The sequence below is a fragment of the Polyodon spathula genome, chromosome 22 (genome assembly GCF_017654505.1).
Source record: "Polyodon spathula isolate WHYD16114869_AA chromosome 22, ASM1765450v1, whole genome shotgun sequence".
Classification (NCBI taxonomy): domain Eukaryota; kingdom Metazoa; phylum Chordata; class Actinopteri; order Acipenseriformes; family Polyodontidae; genus Polyodon; species Polyodon spathula.
This window is the reverse complement of record NC_054555.1, coordinates 29,201,666-29,220,404: the sequence shown is the minus strand read 5'-3', so window position 1 is coordinate 29,220,404 and position 18,739 is coordinate 29,201,666. Positions and strand designations below refer to the sequence as shown.

The 18,739-nt window shown below is 43.0% G+C and overlaps 1 protein-coding gene across 1 annotated transcript; it reads right to left on the bottom strand.

Moving 5' to 3' along the window:
• Positions 1–1,097: 1,097 nt before the first annotated feature.
• Positions 1,098–18,343, bottom strand: LOC121296930 (hypermethylated in cancer 2 protein-like). The gene is made up of 2 exons (XM_041222865.1): positions 18,270–18,343; positions 1,098–3,482 (listed from the first exon to the last, which is right to left on the bottom strand). Exon 2 carries the CDS (start codon positions 3,450–3,452, stop codon positions 1,815–1,817), a length of 1,638 nt encoding a protein of 545 aa, XP_041078799.1. The 5' UTR covers positions 3,453–3,482; positions 18,270–18,343; the 3' UTR covers positions 1,098–1,814.
• Between the last annotated feature and the right edge of the window lie 396 nt (positions 18,344–18,739).

The window sequence follows — 18,739 nt, the reverse complement described above, 5'->3', positions numbered from 1 at the left end:
CCCCAGAAGCTGGTTTAAGCTGTAGCAACACAAGCTCCCTCCATCGCTCCCTCTGTGAAAGAGCCGAGACGTACACTCTACATACACTCTGCAACAGGAGAAGGTAGAACAACAAGCCTGGTTACAGGAAAAAAAAAAAAAAACAAATGAAGAGATGACCCCTCCCTTCAACAAGAGATCGGCACGGGATAACAACATGACAACTTTCAGAAACATGGAACAAAAACAAAACAAAACACAAACCTGTGGGACACGACCCCTTCAGGTTTTAGTAGACGACAATTTTTGGTCTGAACTGAAAAGCATGAATCTGTTACAGATACAGAAAGTATAAAAAGACAGTAACTGTAACAAAAGGACAATGGCATTGAGGGATACTTTGTGAACTTTAACCAACTGAAAGTTTACAGTTTTACCAGCCCACCAATCAGCAAACGTTACCCTTGCATTTCCATTGGTCTCACTGACAGTGGTTATTCAACCCCAAACAGTCTCTCCCTCACTACAGTTATTAAACTGGATAAAGCCTGACTTCTTCTTTAGAGGATAACTTGAAATAAAACATTCTGCTGTTGAACATGTAGTCGCATCTAACTTTGGTTGTGAGCTTCTGTAGCAAGTTCTAGGAGTACATGTTTCTTGGCATGTGTTGGCTCTTTGGACTGTACTCCCTTTCTACCTAACCTATCCCGTAAGCTCTTCTATTTGTTTTAGGAAAGGTAATTACAGTACTGTTTGAAATCAGGACCCCCGGAAACAGGGAACCTCGAAAGCTATCGGTTTACAAAATAAAAAAAACATAAAAACAAACCAACAAGGGAAAACCTGTGATGAAAGATGGGCAGGTTAAAGCATTATCTTAAAAATTGACTGTATTCTACATACTAATTCCATTTAGGAACCCCTGGTCTTCCACTAATCAATGTATTGTTCTTAAGAATCAAGAGGTAGCAATGTAACAAGTCCATTCCGACAGGCTTGTTTAGTTTTAAAAACACACAACAAATTGTAAAACAAAAACGTACCTACAAAACTTGAAGCAAGTCCAGTCTACACCAAAAAAAAGCCCCCCCCCCCCCTCCCCCCTTAGACGTATCCCAAGACCATCCAGTTTAAACATTCACATAAACATTACAACACGTTCTTAATAAAACAAGTACCTCTAGGGTTAGAAGGAAATACCCCTATGAACTACAAGAAACTAAAGACCCCCAGCTCGCAATCAGAAATTCTGTTCAAGGACAAACCCCCTGTATGAAGCACGGGCAAGGTGAAAGACATTTCTTTGTTTTCTGAAATCACAACCAAGCCTCCATCTTCCCCCTACCTCCACCTGCTATGCCTTTTGTAGTAAACAAATTAGACCAATTTAGTTTTTTTCCTAGCAATTGTGAACCATATGATTTTATCTTGAATTAAGACCCATTTCTAAGAATCAGACCAAGAATAGCATCAGAAGGATCACAATACCCAAGCCACTGCAGACCAAGGATAGCATCAGAAGGATCACAATACCCAAGTCACTGCAGACCAAGGATAGCATCAGAAGGATCACAGTACCCAAGTCATTGTGTGAAGCAGGACCACAGGTTTAAATCCCCAACATTCAATCCAATCGACTCGATTTCAGAAAACAGCAGCTCTCACGGCAGGCATGGAACAAGAACGTGCTTATTTATCAAAGCGGGGGACCTTCGAAAGAACCCTTCAGAAGCTTCTTAGTTTCCCCACTGCAGATATCAGAGAAGCACATTCTCTACATATTCAGTTTTGTGTCTGTTGGTTTGTTACTTTGTTTCGTCAAAGTCTTTGGCTTATGTTGGGGAGGTGTGCATTCGCAGGTGGCTGATCAGGTTGCGCTGCTGGGTGAATTTCCCACCACAAAGCTGACATTCATACGGTTTTTCACCTGAGTGGACTCGCATGTGCTCGGTCAGGCGGTACTGCCTGGTGAAGCGCATCCCGCATTCCTCGCACGCAAAGGGCTTCAGGCCCAGGTGGCTCCTCATGTGGCGCGTCATGGTGCCCCGCTGGGTAAACATTTTCCCGCAGATGTTGCAGGGGAAAGGCCGGGTCAGCCAGTGGGTCTTCTCGTGCTGCCTCAGAGTGGCCGGATCCTTGTAGCTCTTCTCGCACACCGAACACTTGAACGGTCTCAACTCGCTGCCGAACGCCGAGCTCTGGGTGGAAAGGTCTTCCGCTTCCTCCTTGATGTAGGCGCCTTCCTCTTTGATGTACAGTTCTTCCTCCGTGTGCGTCTCGACGTGAGAGTTCAGCTGCTCCGAGCTGGGGAACCCCTTCCCGCACGGAATGCACACGTACAGGTTGTCCCCGTACGCGACGGGCTCGAAGCCCTCTTGCCGGTACACGTAGTTGGCGCTGGTCTGCCCGCTCTCGCTCTCGCTGTGCCCGCTCTCCTCGCTGTTCTCCTTCCCGTTCTCCACGTCCTCCACTTTGCACTTGAAGGAGTGCTCCGAGTTGTAACCGCCGCTGGGGCCGACGATGACGCCGTTGGGCACGGTTGCTTCCTCGTCGCCTTTCCCGCTGTCCAGCGCATTCTCTTTCTTGGGCCACTCTTTCTTGCGAGCTGTGTGGCGCGAGTTCTTGCGCTGCCCTGTGTCCGGCAGCGATTGGTTCTCCTCGCCCACTCCCATTTCCATTGGCTCCCCCGCTTCGAGGCTTCGAGGGTTTGTGGTGGAGTCTTCAAAAGAGGCACTGTTGGCGGTTGATGCTGTGGCGGACTGGGGGGATTCCTGGTGGTTTTCATTGGGGCTCACCTCATCCTGAGTAGTGGAGGCTGAAGGGCTCTTTTTGGACAGGTCAAGACCAAGCTCCTGATCGCTGCACAGGTTACCATTACTTCCATTTTTCCCATCTCCTAGATTTAGGGAGCCTTCCCGGTTGGAGCCGCCAACGTAGAGTTCGTCATCGGATAATTTGTCCTTTAAGAGATCTTCGACAAGCTGCTGTTTCTTCCCACTTTCTTTTGATCCGGAATAGCGGTTCTGAATGACTGGTGTGGAGGAGAGCCTCTGGTTCCGGAGGGGCCTCCCTGTATTTGGGGTTGTAGCCTTGGTGGGTAAGGGTTTCCCATTGCGCTTCAACTTTCTCCTGCACAGAGCGGACAGGTCGTGAAGTTGGAGGTAGCTCGCTGCAGTGAGGAGGGCATTGAAGTTGTTTTCACTAGCCTGGTCTGCTGATAACAGCTTGCCAGTGTAAATGAAATCCAGAATCTGCCGGAACACAGAGGGGTTGACCATGTCTGTGTCCAGGTTGATCAGGTTGTCGTGAAGCACAAGGGATTTGAAGTAGATGCTGCTGGCCGCCAAGATGTTCTTGTGGGCTCGGAAGAGAGCATTCTCCACCACTATGATGACATCACAGAGAAACCCTTTCGCTCGCTGCTGATTTAGCTGCAGCAGCATTTGTTTGGCATGATTTGGCAGTTCCATTTCCACCTTCTCTTCTCACACCTGTACCACCTATAGAGGAAAAAACAAACATGTTTAGAGGCTTTTACCAACTTCAATTCAAAAAATGTTTTAAAAGAGACGCAGTTTGGGCACTATATAAAAATCACTGCTTTCAAAAATAAGACTGCACTCGTAACTAGCCACGCAAACATTACAGCGCTCCACAGATTACAATCAGGTTGTAACACGATTGCATTTTAACACAGAAATGTCATCAACTGAAAAAGTTTCCCCAATTACAACACCTAGCTGAAACACAGCATGCTTTGCCTGGTCCAGCCAGTCAAGACCCCAAAACAATTTCTACAACACCAGTGTATGAAGAAGTCCGGTCTGAAACACAAACAGACAATTAAAAAAAACTAACATTCACACTTTGTTAAGCAGAGTTCAGAACCACTGCACTATCAGCAACACGGATGCTACAGTCATTTATATTAAACACAACTGAAGCCCAGGAAACAGTTTACTAAGCAAGGGGGTTCCTAGAGGAAATGGAAGAGAGACTGGGCAGAGGGAACACTAGAGTTGAGCGTGATGAATAAATACAGCGTGGTACAAACAGGAAGAGATAGTATAACCACTGCCTAGGCCTCTGCTGCTCATGAACCCTGGCAACGATCCAAACATGGGTCAGAGATAAGAGGAAGCTTCAGTAGCAGTGTACTGCAATAGCTGATGAGAACACAGAGAGCCCACTCCATTAACTCTTTCCACGTGTGACTCTGGTCAGGACTTTAAACTGATGAAGCGTATTAGAATAGTCCTACTGTGGGCAAGCCATTCTTCCACTACTGAGGAATTGGAGGTCTAACAGAACATTACATTTGAATGGAAAAGGCCTTATTCTTCAACACACTTGAACAGAAAAGGCTTTATTCTTCAACATATTTGTTCCAGACAGAGTTCGGCTTCTCGTATGGTGGCCGCTTCAATAGACAATGTTACAAATACTACCAAATAAACAAACTCAGCACATTGTATTTTCCTCAGTATTAAAAAAATTTAGAAAGAACTCACCCTGTTTGAAAAAAGCAGAGAGAAAGCACACCCATTAAACACACACACACAGAGTTTAAAACAAACTTAAAAAATACTTATTGCCTTTCAAATAAAGTCAGCTCCAGCTTTCAAAACCTAGCTTCTTGTGTTGTTTTGTAATTGCTACTATCGCTTCCCAGAAAGCGCGTTTGAACTGCCTGCTGCCCTATTCATTATCTCAGTGACATGGTTGCTTGGGACGGCCTCCAGTGTGTGCTGGAGAGCTAGAGACACAGGTAAGCTGGACTCTGCCTTGTCTAAACTTAGGGTTTAAATCTCTTTAAAAACCTGGTTACAGTTTCACAGTGCTTAGCAGAGCCTGACACATTGGGGTGTACTTCATGATTTACACAGAGGTGCATTTAGTGTACATATTCAAATCTGTATAACTGGCTCACTAGTACAGTACTCTGGCATTCTTTGTCTGCTTTGTGTTCACTTTGTATTTAAAGTGATGAGTTTCAGACTGTAAAAAACACAGAGAGCCACAACAAAACAGGCTTGCAGTGGCACTTATTTGAAATGAAGGTTTTCAGACCCCTTAAACGTTTGCCCTCTAACACAGAGGCCTACCTGAAATGGCACCATTTCAAAGAAAACAGCGTGCATGTGTGCCTGCCTGACCCTGCAATCTTAAAAACGATACTGTCCAAGCAGCGCTTTACTAGATACGGATAGTAATCTCTTCACCCTATTGCTAAACACTTGAAACTAGCAAGAGATACTTCAACAGTTTTATTACAGGAGAACAATTGTTTACATTCACTCAGTCAAGGTCCACATGAGGAATGCTGTGTACATCTCCACACAGCCTGGCTATGACAGAACGTGGGACTGCAATAGCTGAAGAAATCTACTCACTATAACAGCGTTCTCTCTCTCTCTCACACACACACTGCTGCTGCCAAGAAATAAAACTGAATCAACACAAAGTCTATATCGAGCAGACCGATGAATCCCAGGGTAGATTTACCTGTTACCTAGGCACTGAATAATACCATTGCTTCTACTACACGTCTTAACTTGTACCCCCTTAAGCCCTAGAAGGGAGTCGAAGGAGACTGAAGAGCTGTTCTGCCCCACAGAGCAAGCAAGCAGGAGACAAGGCTTTTATTATTACAAAGCAGACTAGATAACATTACCGATAGCTTGCATAGAGCGTGAAATGGAATACCTAATGAGTATGTTGACCTTTAAAAGTTTCCTAAATCACTTGTATTAAAAAAGGTACAACAAAAAAGGCACTAAATGTTGCAGAAGGAAGAGCAAAGAAGCACTACATTGACTAAGTGGATTGAGTTTATTATAGAACGAGACGCGTTTTATAAATTTAGGAGCAGAACTTGGGGCCTACAAGAAGAACACGTGTGTATTCAGTCACTGTACTACCGATAGTGGCGAGAGAGCAGGGTCGTGTGTCTCTGTGTGTGTTTGTAATGTTCTGGTACAAAGTAAACCCTTAACACAATGAGCACAAACACCTCTGTCAAAACAGTCGGTTTCCATGGACCCCGGGGGTATGTTCTATCCCTTTAATTAAATCAAACAACTGTAACTATTAAAATGCTTTCCCCTGTTGTCTGGGGTAATAAATGCAGCCATGCTCCCCTGGGAATGTCAAATTAGGTGCGCTTGCATGTGCTCCATGATCAGAAAGGGACAGAAGCTCTATTCATTTACATCAAGACTTGCTAATCTATTCCAAAAACATGCAAATTACCTGCCTCGGCTCTTCAGCAAACACCTTATCTGCAGTGAATGTTCAACTCCTTTTTAAAACAACAGCTGGAATCCCTTCAGACACATCTGCATCATACAAAGCACAATACAGGTGCAAAGTATGCTGGCTGCTTTGGGATACTTCCTTGTAACGGATGTCTGACTGAATGCGATCTGGCTATGGTGTGGATCCAGCGAGTTCTGAACCATGTCTGCAGATCCGAGTGGATTAGAGGAGCTTCACGCAACCACGGCCTGCCTTATGAACATCAGGAACAGGAAACACAATATAAATATGATACAGACCAGTGAATTAAACCCTGCTCATGAAAAGGAGGCCAAAGTGGACGCCACTCTGCCTATAAACCAAACCCGACCAGTGGGAGGTAATGACTCCCAACTCTGAAGATCAAATCACAATTTATTTCTTTCTTTCTGTTTAACTCCACACATTGAAGTACTAAAAATAGAGAGAGGAGAAGCTTCTGTGTCAAACCAATTAGTTCAGGAGTGTTCTTGAAGTTACTCCTCCTAAACCCATTCCTCATACCTTTATGTTCTGTAGGATGCAGAAGCAGCAAAACCAGCCTTCAGAACTAAGACTGTAAAATCAGAACCCGACACGCACCGCTTGGAGTTTCCATAAAGCTGGACGTGAAAGGGGATTAGCAGCTGTTCTAGCCTAATGTACTGTATAGAAGTCTTTAAAATCATTAGCAATTGGTAGAAGTTTCAGAAATGTACATTCGAGGCAATGGGAAAATCCCACATGGCACACAGTGGACTGCAGCATGGTAATCAATCACTGTCCCCACCCCTATCAGAAGATGTGTACACAAGTAGAGAAACACGCCCCATCAAGCAAGCACAGCCACTTCACTGTGAAATGAGGTTAGACTCTAAACAGCAGCTTCAAGATTTCATTGCAATGCGTTTGTTCTCATTTTTTCGTTGTCGGGCACCCTCAAGGGACTGCACCTGGACAGGACGAAACTCGACTCGATTGGAAATGGCTAAGGGCAAGTTTACAGTGTGTTATCGCTGTATGACGGGGAAGCAGGCTGACCCAATGCCCAGGGAATGGAATTCCACTCACAACTGGGCTGCACAGCAAGAAAAGGTCACAATGCCGCGGTCTTCAGACGAGCAGAAGAGAGACACTGTCAGTATAGGGGGAAAAGCCTGACACACACACAGGACAAGTTAGTGAGCTGCCTGGGTGCTGATCCACGCATTATCCCCAGCAAGCTGAAGGAGCGTGGAAGTTGGGTCTATTCTTTATTTCATTGCAGCAATCTAGGGATACTAATTATACTGCTGTAGCACAAATGAACAGGTTTGCCTCCCGGGAAAAAAATATGAACTGCCCAAGTGTAAAGAAACCAAAATTACTTAAAAATGCACCCCCTTCCTGCTTCAAATCAGTGTTGCACCACTATTGCAACATGCAGCCTGCCTGCAGAGACACGCTAACCCAGTATCATGCTTGCAGCGTCACATAAGAACATAAGAAAGTTTACAAACGAGAGGAGGCCATTCGGCCCATCTTGCTCGTTTGGTTGTTAGTAGCTTATTGATCCCAAAATCTCATCAAGCAGCTTCTTGAAGGATCCCAGGGTGTCAGCTTCAACAACATTACTGGGGAGTTGATTCCAGACCCTCACAATTCTCTGTGTAAAAAAGTGCCTCCTATTTTCTGTTCTGAATGCCCCTTTGTCTAATCTCCATTTGTGACCCCTGGTCCTTGTTTCTTTTTTCAGGCTGAAAAAGTCCCTTGGGTCGACACTGTCAATACCTTTTAGAATTTTGAATGCTTGAATTAGGTCGCCACGTAGTCTTCTTTGTTCAAGACTGAACAGATTCAATTCTTTTAGCCTGTCTGCATAGGACATGCCTTTTAAGCCCGGAATAATTCTGGTCGCATGCAGAGTTAAGCGCTGAAGAATGTGACAAGGATAGAACAGCTATGTCAAAGAATATAAAAATACAAAGAACAGAAGAGCCCGGCCAAACACAAACTAAATAAAAGCCATCTTGTGATCTGCGACACACGCACTGCAGCCTGCAAGCCAGCAAACATTCTGTACGAGAGAGCTTGCTTAGGGATTGTTCAACTGTGTTTATAGGGCCCCTTACATAAGACGTCTTTGTTTTTTTTTTTTTTTTTTTTTTTCCACCCAATTGCTACTCATACAGTTGGTTTGGCTATTTTTGAACTGCCTTTTCAAACCATTGTTAAAACGACAAAAACAGTAAATAAAATAAAACGGCGCACACACTTGCATTGCTTCATTGGATCCTTGTCACCAACATAGGAGAGCTACTGTGCTCTGAAACAAGACTATATTAAATAGTGACTTTGTTTTTCAATTGTTCTCTCAATTTATAAATGAACAGACGAAAGCTCCTTTTCTTTAAAAAACATGCCATTTCCAAATTGCACTCTTATTGCACATCTTACATGAATATTGTGAAAGACTTAACTTGTATCAAAGGTTCGATTGCTCTTTTTATGCAGACCCAGAGACAGAAACTGATTTTTAAAAATGCACTTTCATGCCGTTTTATTAATTGCAGAAATAAAATAAAAACCTTGCAGTTTTAACTAAACTTTGCACAGTCCCTAAACAAACAAACCAGACAGCTAAGCTGTTTACCAGTCACAAAACAGTTACAACACAAACAAAAAGGTTTCCACACTATCTTTTCTAAACCACACAGGTCTCTTCACCATGACAGCCTCTCTCTTCACACAGGCTGGAGACTGCCCAGAACAAACATTTGATCCTGTTTAAAATCTGCTACAGGCAGTTGACGATTCATTGAACAAAAATAACTACACCTGTGGCTGTGCGAACACAGCCACACCCCCACATTTCTGGCATGAACAAAAATTAACCCTTTCCCTGCCAACCCCCAACACAATCCTTTCAGACAGTGATCTGCTCTGCCACAACACATATATGAACACACACGAGTGCTGTTGCGTTATCAATAGCTTCCAGTTTACAAAGGTCAACCACTAATCTGTGTGCAAACCAGCAGTGATGCAACGCAAAGAGGAACATAAGAAGACTGAAGCTTCCCCGCAATAGAAAAGCTCTTGTGTATGTGAAACCAGCTTTCCAGTAAGCTGATGCAGACCTGCCCCAGCTCACCACACAGCACAATAGCCCTCCACCTCAGGGCTAACAGGGAGGGGAATGTGATGGCCTTTACATACCGAGTTACACACAGTATGCATCATCCACAGTATGCATCAGCCACATAGACCCGAATGCATGGTTTTCCTGAACCTGCATAAAATAAGACTGAGTTTTAAATGAAATGGTTCCAAATAGTAGGAGAAAAGTAGAGAAACATCACTTCTGCAAATATGTGTTTTTATCAAAAAGATCAACCCGCAGAACAGTGTGTATTAAATAAGCCGATCCCTCCCAGGTGCATTTCTCTTTATTGTGTTGCCTGCATACATCTCAAGGTGCCATGAAGTTAAACTAACATACCTTTTGGCACCCAAGGATTGAGGCCAACAATGACTGAAACTTCTGTCCATAAAGTGCATTTGCTGAGGTCTCGTTTGGTCGCTGCCGACCTAGAAGACAAACTACAGCAAGCCCTGCGAAGGTCAGGAACAGAAATTCAATTCAACCAGAATACAACTCCCATTAGGATTGAAACCTCTCCCAAGCAAACCACTGATTATGCAAGGGAAAGAGTTAACAAATTTTAAAAAATAAATACTAGAATTAAAAGGACAACTACATTCAAAATGACTCAGTAACTTGTTCTAAAGTATATCCTGAGTTTCATCCTAATTTGACAGTAGTTTTCTAGACATGTCCAGTCCTAATAGGCACTATATCCCTGTCAGCAGGGATCTGCAGCTCTGTGACAGATAAGAATGCATACATATTTACTAGAAGCTGTGCAAACGTTACTGCAAAGACTGCTCAAGTCCTCCACGATCCTGGAACTGTGTTTAACAAAAGTGGATGTGAACTAAATTTAAAAATAAATAAATAATAAATTTAGTATCATCTACCTCCCTCATCATAATAAAATCTAAATCATTCCTAATGGAAAAACACCCCGTAAGACAGCCCGTATTCTCCACTTTCCACTGTATTTAGCATACCATTTCATGTATTCTGCACTCCACTTTATGTAATGTACTATTTCATGTATTATGCTATTATCATGTATTCAGCACTTTCCACTGTATAATGTATTATGCTTTTTTTTTTTTTTTTTTTACTGTATATCATGTATTATGCATTTCTCCGTATTTGAAGTATTATGGATTTTCTTGTATTTCTTGTATTGCGCTTTGTGAAGGTGGTCCACTATGAAAGGTGCTATATAAAACAAAAACTGATTGATACAATCCAAGTTCAGTATACCAAAACAGGACAGTCACCACCTTTCATCTCAGAGTGAAAGAATTGCTTCAGCTCACTACATTTCAAGCTGTATATTGCTTTAACCCGGTCATCAAAATAGGCTGAACCACAACTCAGTATGGGGTGACATACAACTAGAATACTCAACATGTGGTACCACGACGGGATCAACAGATCACACTTCATAAGGGGTTTCTAAAGGCATGCCTTGGAATAGCCTCCCTACCCACTGTGATCCCAGACTCCGACTCTGTTCTGCACTCCTGCTCACTGTCATATACCAGGAATTACCCACACCACCCCCTTAGAGAGCACAGGGCGCCTCACACAGTGAAGCTCAAGGGTTCTGCAAAGCAAAGCAAACAAGCAGTCATTTCAATATGCAAAGGAAAACATGATGCAGTAAAAACACAGAGTCTCCAAAATGTTTCCAGCAACCCCACCTGCTCTCTACAAGATTCTTTCTGGAGAAAAGAACGGATCAAAGCAGATTCACACAGTGAGGTTTTACCACACAATGGATCAGATGCCAGTGACAAGTTAGAATTGGCCCAGTCAGCTCAACTTGGCATACAGTGCTCGCTGGTCAGATTTAAAAAAAAAAAAAAAAAGGGAGAGAAGCTATTAAAAACTTCAAGTCCTGCTTTTAAAGAGAGTTTAAAAGAAAGCTCTGTACTGTCTTTAATCACTGCATTGTTAAACATACAAAGTAACACAAGCATAGCTGCCAAACCAGCTCTAATTGAATTCCCAGTGCTGCCGTTTACTGTGGTGCACTTTGAAAGATCTGTATGAGCTCCTGACCGCACACTAATGCTCCAATTCTGTGCTGCTAACTGCAGCGAGCGCTTCAAAGAAAGCTGTGGTGGCGGGTTTGTCTGGTTTGATTAAAAGGTCATCTTATGAAGCAACGTTCCTTTGCAAAAACAAGTCATTTCTACACCCTGGCTAGGACCAGCATATACTTGAAGCGCTCAGATCTCTGTCAGATTGGTTATTCCATTCATAACTTAAAAATGCATCAGAATCACAAGGTCTTAATAAAACCATGCAAGAGTACAGTCTGCTGCACTGAAAAGCCAACCACGTTTTACACACTCGCTCGTTTTTACTTCTCACAGTATGATCACAGATCGCATTGTTTGCATGAGTAGATGAACGCTGCACTGCTTTCAGTAATGAGATATAGATATAAAAGCAGGAGAAATAGGGCAGTGTTTTCTATACTAAGAGGCCATTTCAAACCCAAAAAACATACAAGTTGTGTATTGTTAAGTTTACTGTCAATGGGCGGTTTCAAGATCTGCTATTACATGCTAGTCACACGTCAAGATGGAAAAGCAGTACGATTTGTTTTAAGTAACATTCCCCATCAACTTATACCTTACTTGTATGTACTGTAGACAACAACCTATCTATCTTCTACTGTATTCCCTTTTCCTAGTTCAACTCCATCGGTCACCTGGATTCATCTTGATAAGTAACAGGTGAATACGAGACAGCAAGCTCCACTCATTAATATATGCAGATTGGGAAGTCACAGCTCAAACGGGATAAACACATTATTTCTGGACAAACTTGGATGCTACAGATACTGTTCCAACTCATCCACTTGTCCAATGACAGGAAAGCACCCTGTAAATGGATAACTAAGCTCCAGAGAGGTCCAGCTGCTGTTCTTCATGAACAGCACTGGTGAATAGGGGTTTAGGGGAGGGGGGGGGGTGCACCGACAGCCTGCAGTTGCTTTAATAGAGTTCCAAAATAAAGAAAAAGGAATGAGTCGCAAAACATAAAAGGAAATGTACAATTTTCTTTGAAGTCCAGTTTTGAGGCAGGGATGTGTACAGCTCATGCCACAGACTCTACACCACCTCTTTCAGTAATGCCAGCACCTGGTTATAGTCATTTGCTTTAATCTCATCTAGTCTGACACCACAGATCTGACCACATGAAACCCAGGTGGAGAGAAAGTCAGGCATTCAAACTAAACCAGAGAGTGAACGTCTGCGGTACAGAGAGACAGGACTACAGAGCAGCGATAAAAGACCTGCGATACAGAGACAGGACTACAGAGCAGCGATACAAGACCTGCGATACAGAGACAGGACTACAGAGCAGCGATACAAGACCTGCGATACAGAGACAGGACTACAGATCAGCGATACAAGACCTGCGATACAGAGACAGGACTACAGATCAGCAATACAAGACCTGCGATAGAGACAGGACTACAGAGCAGCGATAAAAGACCTGCGATAGAGACAGGACTACAGAGCAGCGATAAAAGACCTGCGATAGAGACAGGACTACAGAGCAGCGATAAAAGACCTGCGATACAGAGACAGGACTACAGATCAGCAATACAAGACCTGCGATACAGAGACAGGACTACAGATCAGCGATACAAGACCTGCGATACAGAGACAGGACTACAGATCAGCAATACAAGACCTGCGATAGAGACAGGACTACAGAGCAGCGATAAAAGACCTGCGATAGAGACAGGACTACAGAGCAGCGATTCTGCACACCTTCAATAACAAAACCCAAAGCAATCTGTATAAGAGAGACAGAGCAGACCAAATGTAAGCCATTCTCTTCTGTGTGCACAACAGGTCCTTTTACATGCACATTTCAATCAAACAACATGCATGCAAAAAATGCCATGATGATGTAAACAGTAAAGTCTGATCTTGCATTGGCTTTCACAAGTTACAAAGTTCCATGAGTTACAGTATCCTTATATTTGAATACTGTACAAACCTTACTGTAAAATATGAAAAACCAAAGAAAACTTAACTTGTCATCCAAACTGAACATTTTTGGACATTTTACTGTATCTACTGCAAATGTAGTACTAAACGGATCCTGAATTCTACACCGTTTCATTTTCATGCATTATGGATTTCCTTAGACAACCCTTACAGTGCCTACATAGTGTATTAAAAAAATAAAAATGGTGTAGCACAGCATAGAAACACACATCAAGCACAGTAAACGTGCACACAAGCAAACAAGCAATCCCGAAATCATGGCAGCAGCAAAAATTAACATGTAGATATACATGTACTGGTGAAAAATGATTTTGAGGTTTGAATTTATTCTTGCATAATAAAAGAAAAAGGGTTGTAGCTCCTGAATCGGCAATCAATTGAGATGATTAGTCAGTCATTTACATTCCAATGTTAGCATAATTACAGCGTTTGCTAATCAATACAAGCAATGCAGTTCCCTCAACGGCCCTGCGTTGCCCGTGATTAAGACTGGAAGTGCACATGTATGGAAGGTTTTAAAATTGATCTCCAAACCTGGGAGAGAAAACAGTGTTAAAGAACAGGAACGGAATGCAGAACAAAGTACAGAGTGCTTGTTTAAATATGAGTAGGCTGTAATGAGTAGAATGCTTGTGCTGTGAAAGCATAAACATGAGAAAGACATTACAGTTTCATAATGAAATGAAGACATCCATCATTAAAAGGAAGTGTCCTTGAGACCCGAGCCTGCGGGTCTCAATTAAAATCCCTTCTGCACTCAACAGGCTAGAAGGAAATCCTGTGTATACAAGCAGCTGTGCGGCTCTGTACAGTAGCACTCAGTCTCTTGTACAATGCAAGCGGCTGTGCGGCTCTGTACAGTAGCACTCAGTCTCTTGTACGATGCAAGCGGCTGTGCAGCTCTGTACAGTAGCACTCAGTCTCTTGTACGATGCAAGCGGCTGTGCGGCTCTGTACAGTAGCACTCAGTCTCTTGTACGATGCAAGCGGCTGTGCGGCTCTGTACAGTAGCACTCAGTCTTTTGTACGATGCAAGCGGCTGTGCAGCTCTGTACAGTAGCACTCAGTCTCTTGTACGATGCAAGCAGCTGTGCGGCTCTGTACAGTAGCACTCAGTCTCTTGTACGATGCAAGCGGCTGTGCAGCTCTGTACAGTAGCACTCAGTCTTGTACGATGCAAGCGGCTGTGCAGCTCTGTACTGTAGCACTCAGTCTCTTGTACGATGCAAGCGGCTGTGCAGCTCTGTACTGTAGCACTCAGTCTTTTGTACGATGCAAACGGCTGTGCAGCTCTGTACTGTAGCATTCAGTCTTGTACGATTCGAGTTTTCTATATAATTGCACCGTTTCTGAACCCATCCTCCTCATCCACATGCCTGTCAATACAATAGTACAAGTGCTATTCCTTCAATGAGTGCACTACCAAGCAGGACACAACCAACCTGACTGGGCCACATTAGCAAAGCACTTACCACAGCTCCAAAACATGCAACAGAATACTAATGAAACAGCTCCTATATACAGATCCCTTGTTCTGTAACATAAGAAGCAAGAGCAAACCTTTTAATGTGTCCCATCTACACCTAGATACACACACACACAAACCTTGAGCTGTTAGAAGCAGGACTTCACTTGATCCCAAATCGGTGCATTTTCAGGGCCACTGTTACCTGCAGCAAGTGGACTTTAAAATGAAATTGCACTGAAGACATGGTGCACACAGAGATAGAAACGTGCGCAACTATTTCCAAAAAAAAAAGAATTCTAAATACTAGCTAATGATATTTACTCGGTCAGAACACTGATCAGCATATGCCTGGAGTTACATCTTCCCCAGCCAAATAAGAGAATTGAATTGCAGTTAAAATGACATTATTAATGTTAATATCACCGGCATGCACTTCGTTACTTATCTTCGCAATGGTCACATGACAGACTCGCTAAGACTGCGTCCCATTAAGGAACACGATCCCCACCCCACTGGCCTCCCTGACCTCTCTGGAATGAACACCGACCGCAAGCCAACAGGTTTGAGAGGAACGTCACCTGAAGGTAAATATGCACCAGTGTGCCTTTGTTTCAATCACATGCATCGATACCTTCTGTACCTGGAGCGTAATCATTAACAGCACCCTACAGATAGCTGGGCTACTAAAGGAGGGCTTTCTACAAATGTCCACTCCCGGAGGAGCAGGTCTTCCCACATTTCTCCCTTGCAGGGTCCCTGTGCTGAATTTCAGCCTGAAGCTTCTTGAACCTTGCTAGACAGGCTGTTCATTATGTCATAATAATTTTACCAATTTCAGAGCTGTGACCAGGAGTCCGGTTACACAGAGGTATTTATTAGCTTATTTATAGGAAATTGTTTGGTGAAGCAGCTATTGCAAAGGTGGGACGGATAAAAACACCGGACAAATCAAACAAAACGATCACATAAAAATCTTCTAATGTTTCCTTACTAAAGGCCTCTACACAGCGGACGCGATGCGACAAGCGCACCACCACTGAAAAAATAAAACATGCGCCTTTGATACAAGCTGTTCACACTGCCTGCGACGCGAGGGGCGACACTGAAGCGATCCGAAAAAAACAGCCATGGTGATTTTGTCGCACGGCAGCTGGGGAACTGACCAATGAGGAAAAGCTTCCATTCAGTAAACTATGCTGGAAGAATAGATCATTCTTGCTGTATTAAAATACCCAGGGCTGTAAAATAAAGGACACAAAAATGATAAAAACACAGCAATGGGTGGTGTAGTCCTAAAGCACCAGAACATTGATTTTTCTCAAACTAATTGAATGAATTCACGTGTTTCCCAGTCTAGTTGGGTAAGGAGCTCTTTGATACAGTTTCTTTTCGTGTCAGAAACGTAGGTGTCCCACAATCCAAAGAGGAATCTCAAGTCTTGATCCGACCACAACAGGGACGCTTGGAAACAGTCTGCATAAAACAGCTCCTTCCCGGATTCAAACACACAGGATCTACACGCACACACAAGCGGGCTGTACATTCTTTGTGCATTGAAGTGTGGTGGTGTTGGTTTGTTTAAATCCTTGGCATGACAGTTACAACCACCACCCCCCCCCCCATGGGATTTTGCCTCCCCTTCCCCTCCAAGGTATTTCACTCTTATCCTCCTCAAGCAGAAAACAGCGGCACAGTAAAACTGGTTTCTGAGACTGTGTACCGGAGGGAGGCCTTCACAAGACTGCACTTGTTCACCCCCCCCACCAAGATTTTTCTTTTCTTTTTAAAATAGGTATAGTATACATGCCAACATGGATGAGCAAATCACCTCTAGAAACACCTTAGCAGGAGAGGCTCTGCCTATGGGAATACTTACAGAAACCCCCCTTATCCCTGCTCTTACAGATGGAACACAGTAATGAGAGGATCCATGCTTTGGATTTTGCCCTGTATTCTGTACAGCAATGGCCCGTGCTTTGCATTGAACATCATAACAATTTCCACTAGTTATTACACAACTGGTTATGTATACAAAGCTTACTGTTTTGGTCCAGTGGGTTATCAACCTAACCAGGGCATCAACAAAACTTGCCATGCCTTCTCTAACTGCAATGCCTAGTACCTTCACTCCACCCCCATGAGGTCCCAGTCTGCATTAGTCACAAGATTTCCCTACACAAGCACACAAAACCAATACATGATCTGTCAATACTTGTCATGGAAAAACACGTGCTCTTACACACACACACAAACATAGCATTTCTAAAATACAACTAGTGGTTCATACTGGCTGCAGTCCCCAGGACGTTTACAGCATATCGTTACAGTGAGCACATCAGAGGAACAGCTACCATTCAAAAGACGTGTGTATGAAGTAGCTGTGTGTAACAGTGCTGTTAATTCGAGTTCGAAACCGCGTTTGTCTTTACTGCTGCAACGAAAGATGTGTGTGCGAGCGGTACCCAACGCAGAAGATTGGAACAACAAGGTTAAGGAACCGTCCGCACCAATCTGATATGAATCCGGTTTGTGCACATAAAATAAACCACTTCAAAACAACCCCGCAGACTAACCCCAACACAAAACCTTACAAAAATTAATATATAAAAAATGTTACAATTCCGCTTCGTAAAAACACACACACACACACACACACATGTACATCAATGCATTACCTGATTCAACGAATGGAGCCCATAGCAGTTTTTTGTAATTAAATTATCCAATTTTTTCAAAGCCAGTGTCGACTGCATCAATTGATCACCGCTTTCTGTACATTTGTGCAAATGAAAAAATATATATCTCGATGCTCATTCCAAAACAATTAAACAGTTCGGTTTAAAGATACAGTATAATGAACACTTGCTTAAAAAAGAAATAACAGAAGCCGCCCCTTTGAGCACACAACGAAACGAAACGAAAAAAAAAAAAAAAAAAGACCCCCGTGTGAAAGCTACAGCAGACTCGTTTTTTATAGATATGCACGCTTCACCTTTTCCATTTTTTTTTTCCCTAAGCAAACTTCACATCATTAAAAACTAAATAAAAACATTTAAAAAAAAACAAACAAACAAACAAACAAAACTCGGATACATTGACCCGTCGAGCAAAAAGAACCAGCCGCCTCTGAATCGCTAGCTTTGCTGGTTAAAGACGCAAATGCACTGGCCGCATCTTGCCAAGCTGGTATTGCAGCTTTGCTTGCAGGAGTAGGCATTGCACAGGAGAAACCCTTTTTGTTGGCACGCGATTAGAATCGGTTTTACATGAATCTCAAACCATTTCTTTTTTCGGTAAACAACGCGGAGTTCCCGCAGCATCTGCAGAGCGCACGCAACGGCAGTCCCGCTGATCTGAGGATATAAACTGTAATACAATTGCGATATACCTCTTAATGCATCGGCAGCAGCGTTGACTATTAAACCACCCTCTCTCTCCACAGCCTTCCCAGCGCCATCTTGCAAGCTTGTGACGTTTAGATCCCACCTCTCACCCAAATTTGAATAGAAGCCAACCGAAAAAAAGCAGAAAAAAACAGCAGCCCCTCTGCCAGCTCACAAACATTTGATCCGGTCGCTGGCAGCTACTTTGTAACCTATTTCTCACGGTTAGCCACGCTCATTTCATCCGGCGATTTACAACAGCCAAGAATTTCCAGTTTAAAGAAACAGAAACGCATGCATGCATATATATATATATATATATATATATATATATATATATATATATATATATATATATATATATATATAAACTAGATATTTTAGTATAAATAAAATACAATTTATAGTTTTTTGTTGTTGTTGGAATAATCATTGCGAGAATTTAAATCAATACTTTGTACCTAGTGTATATTAT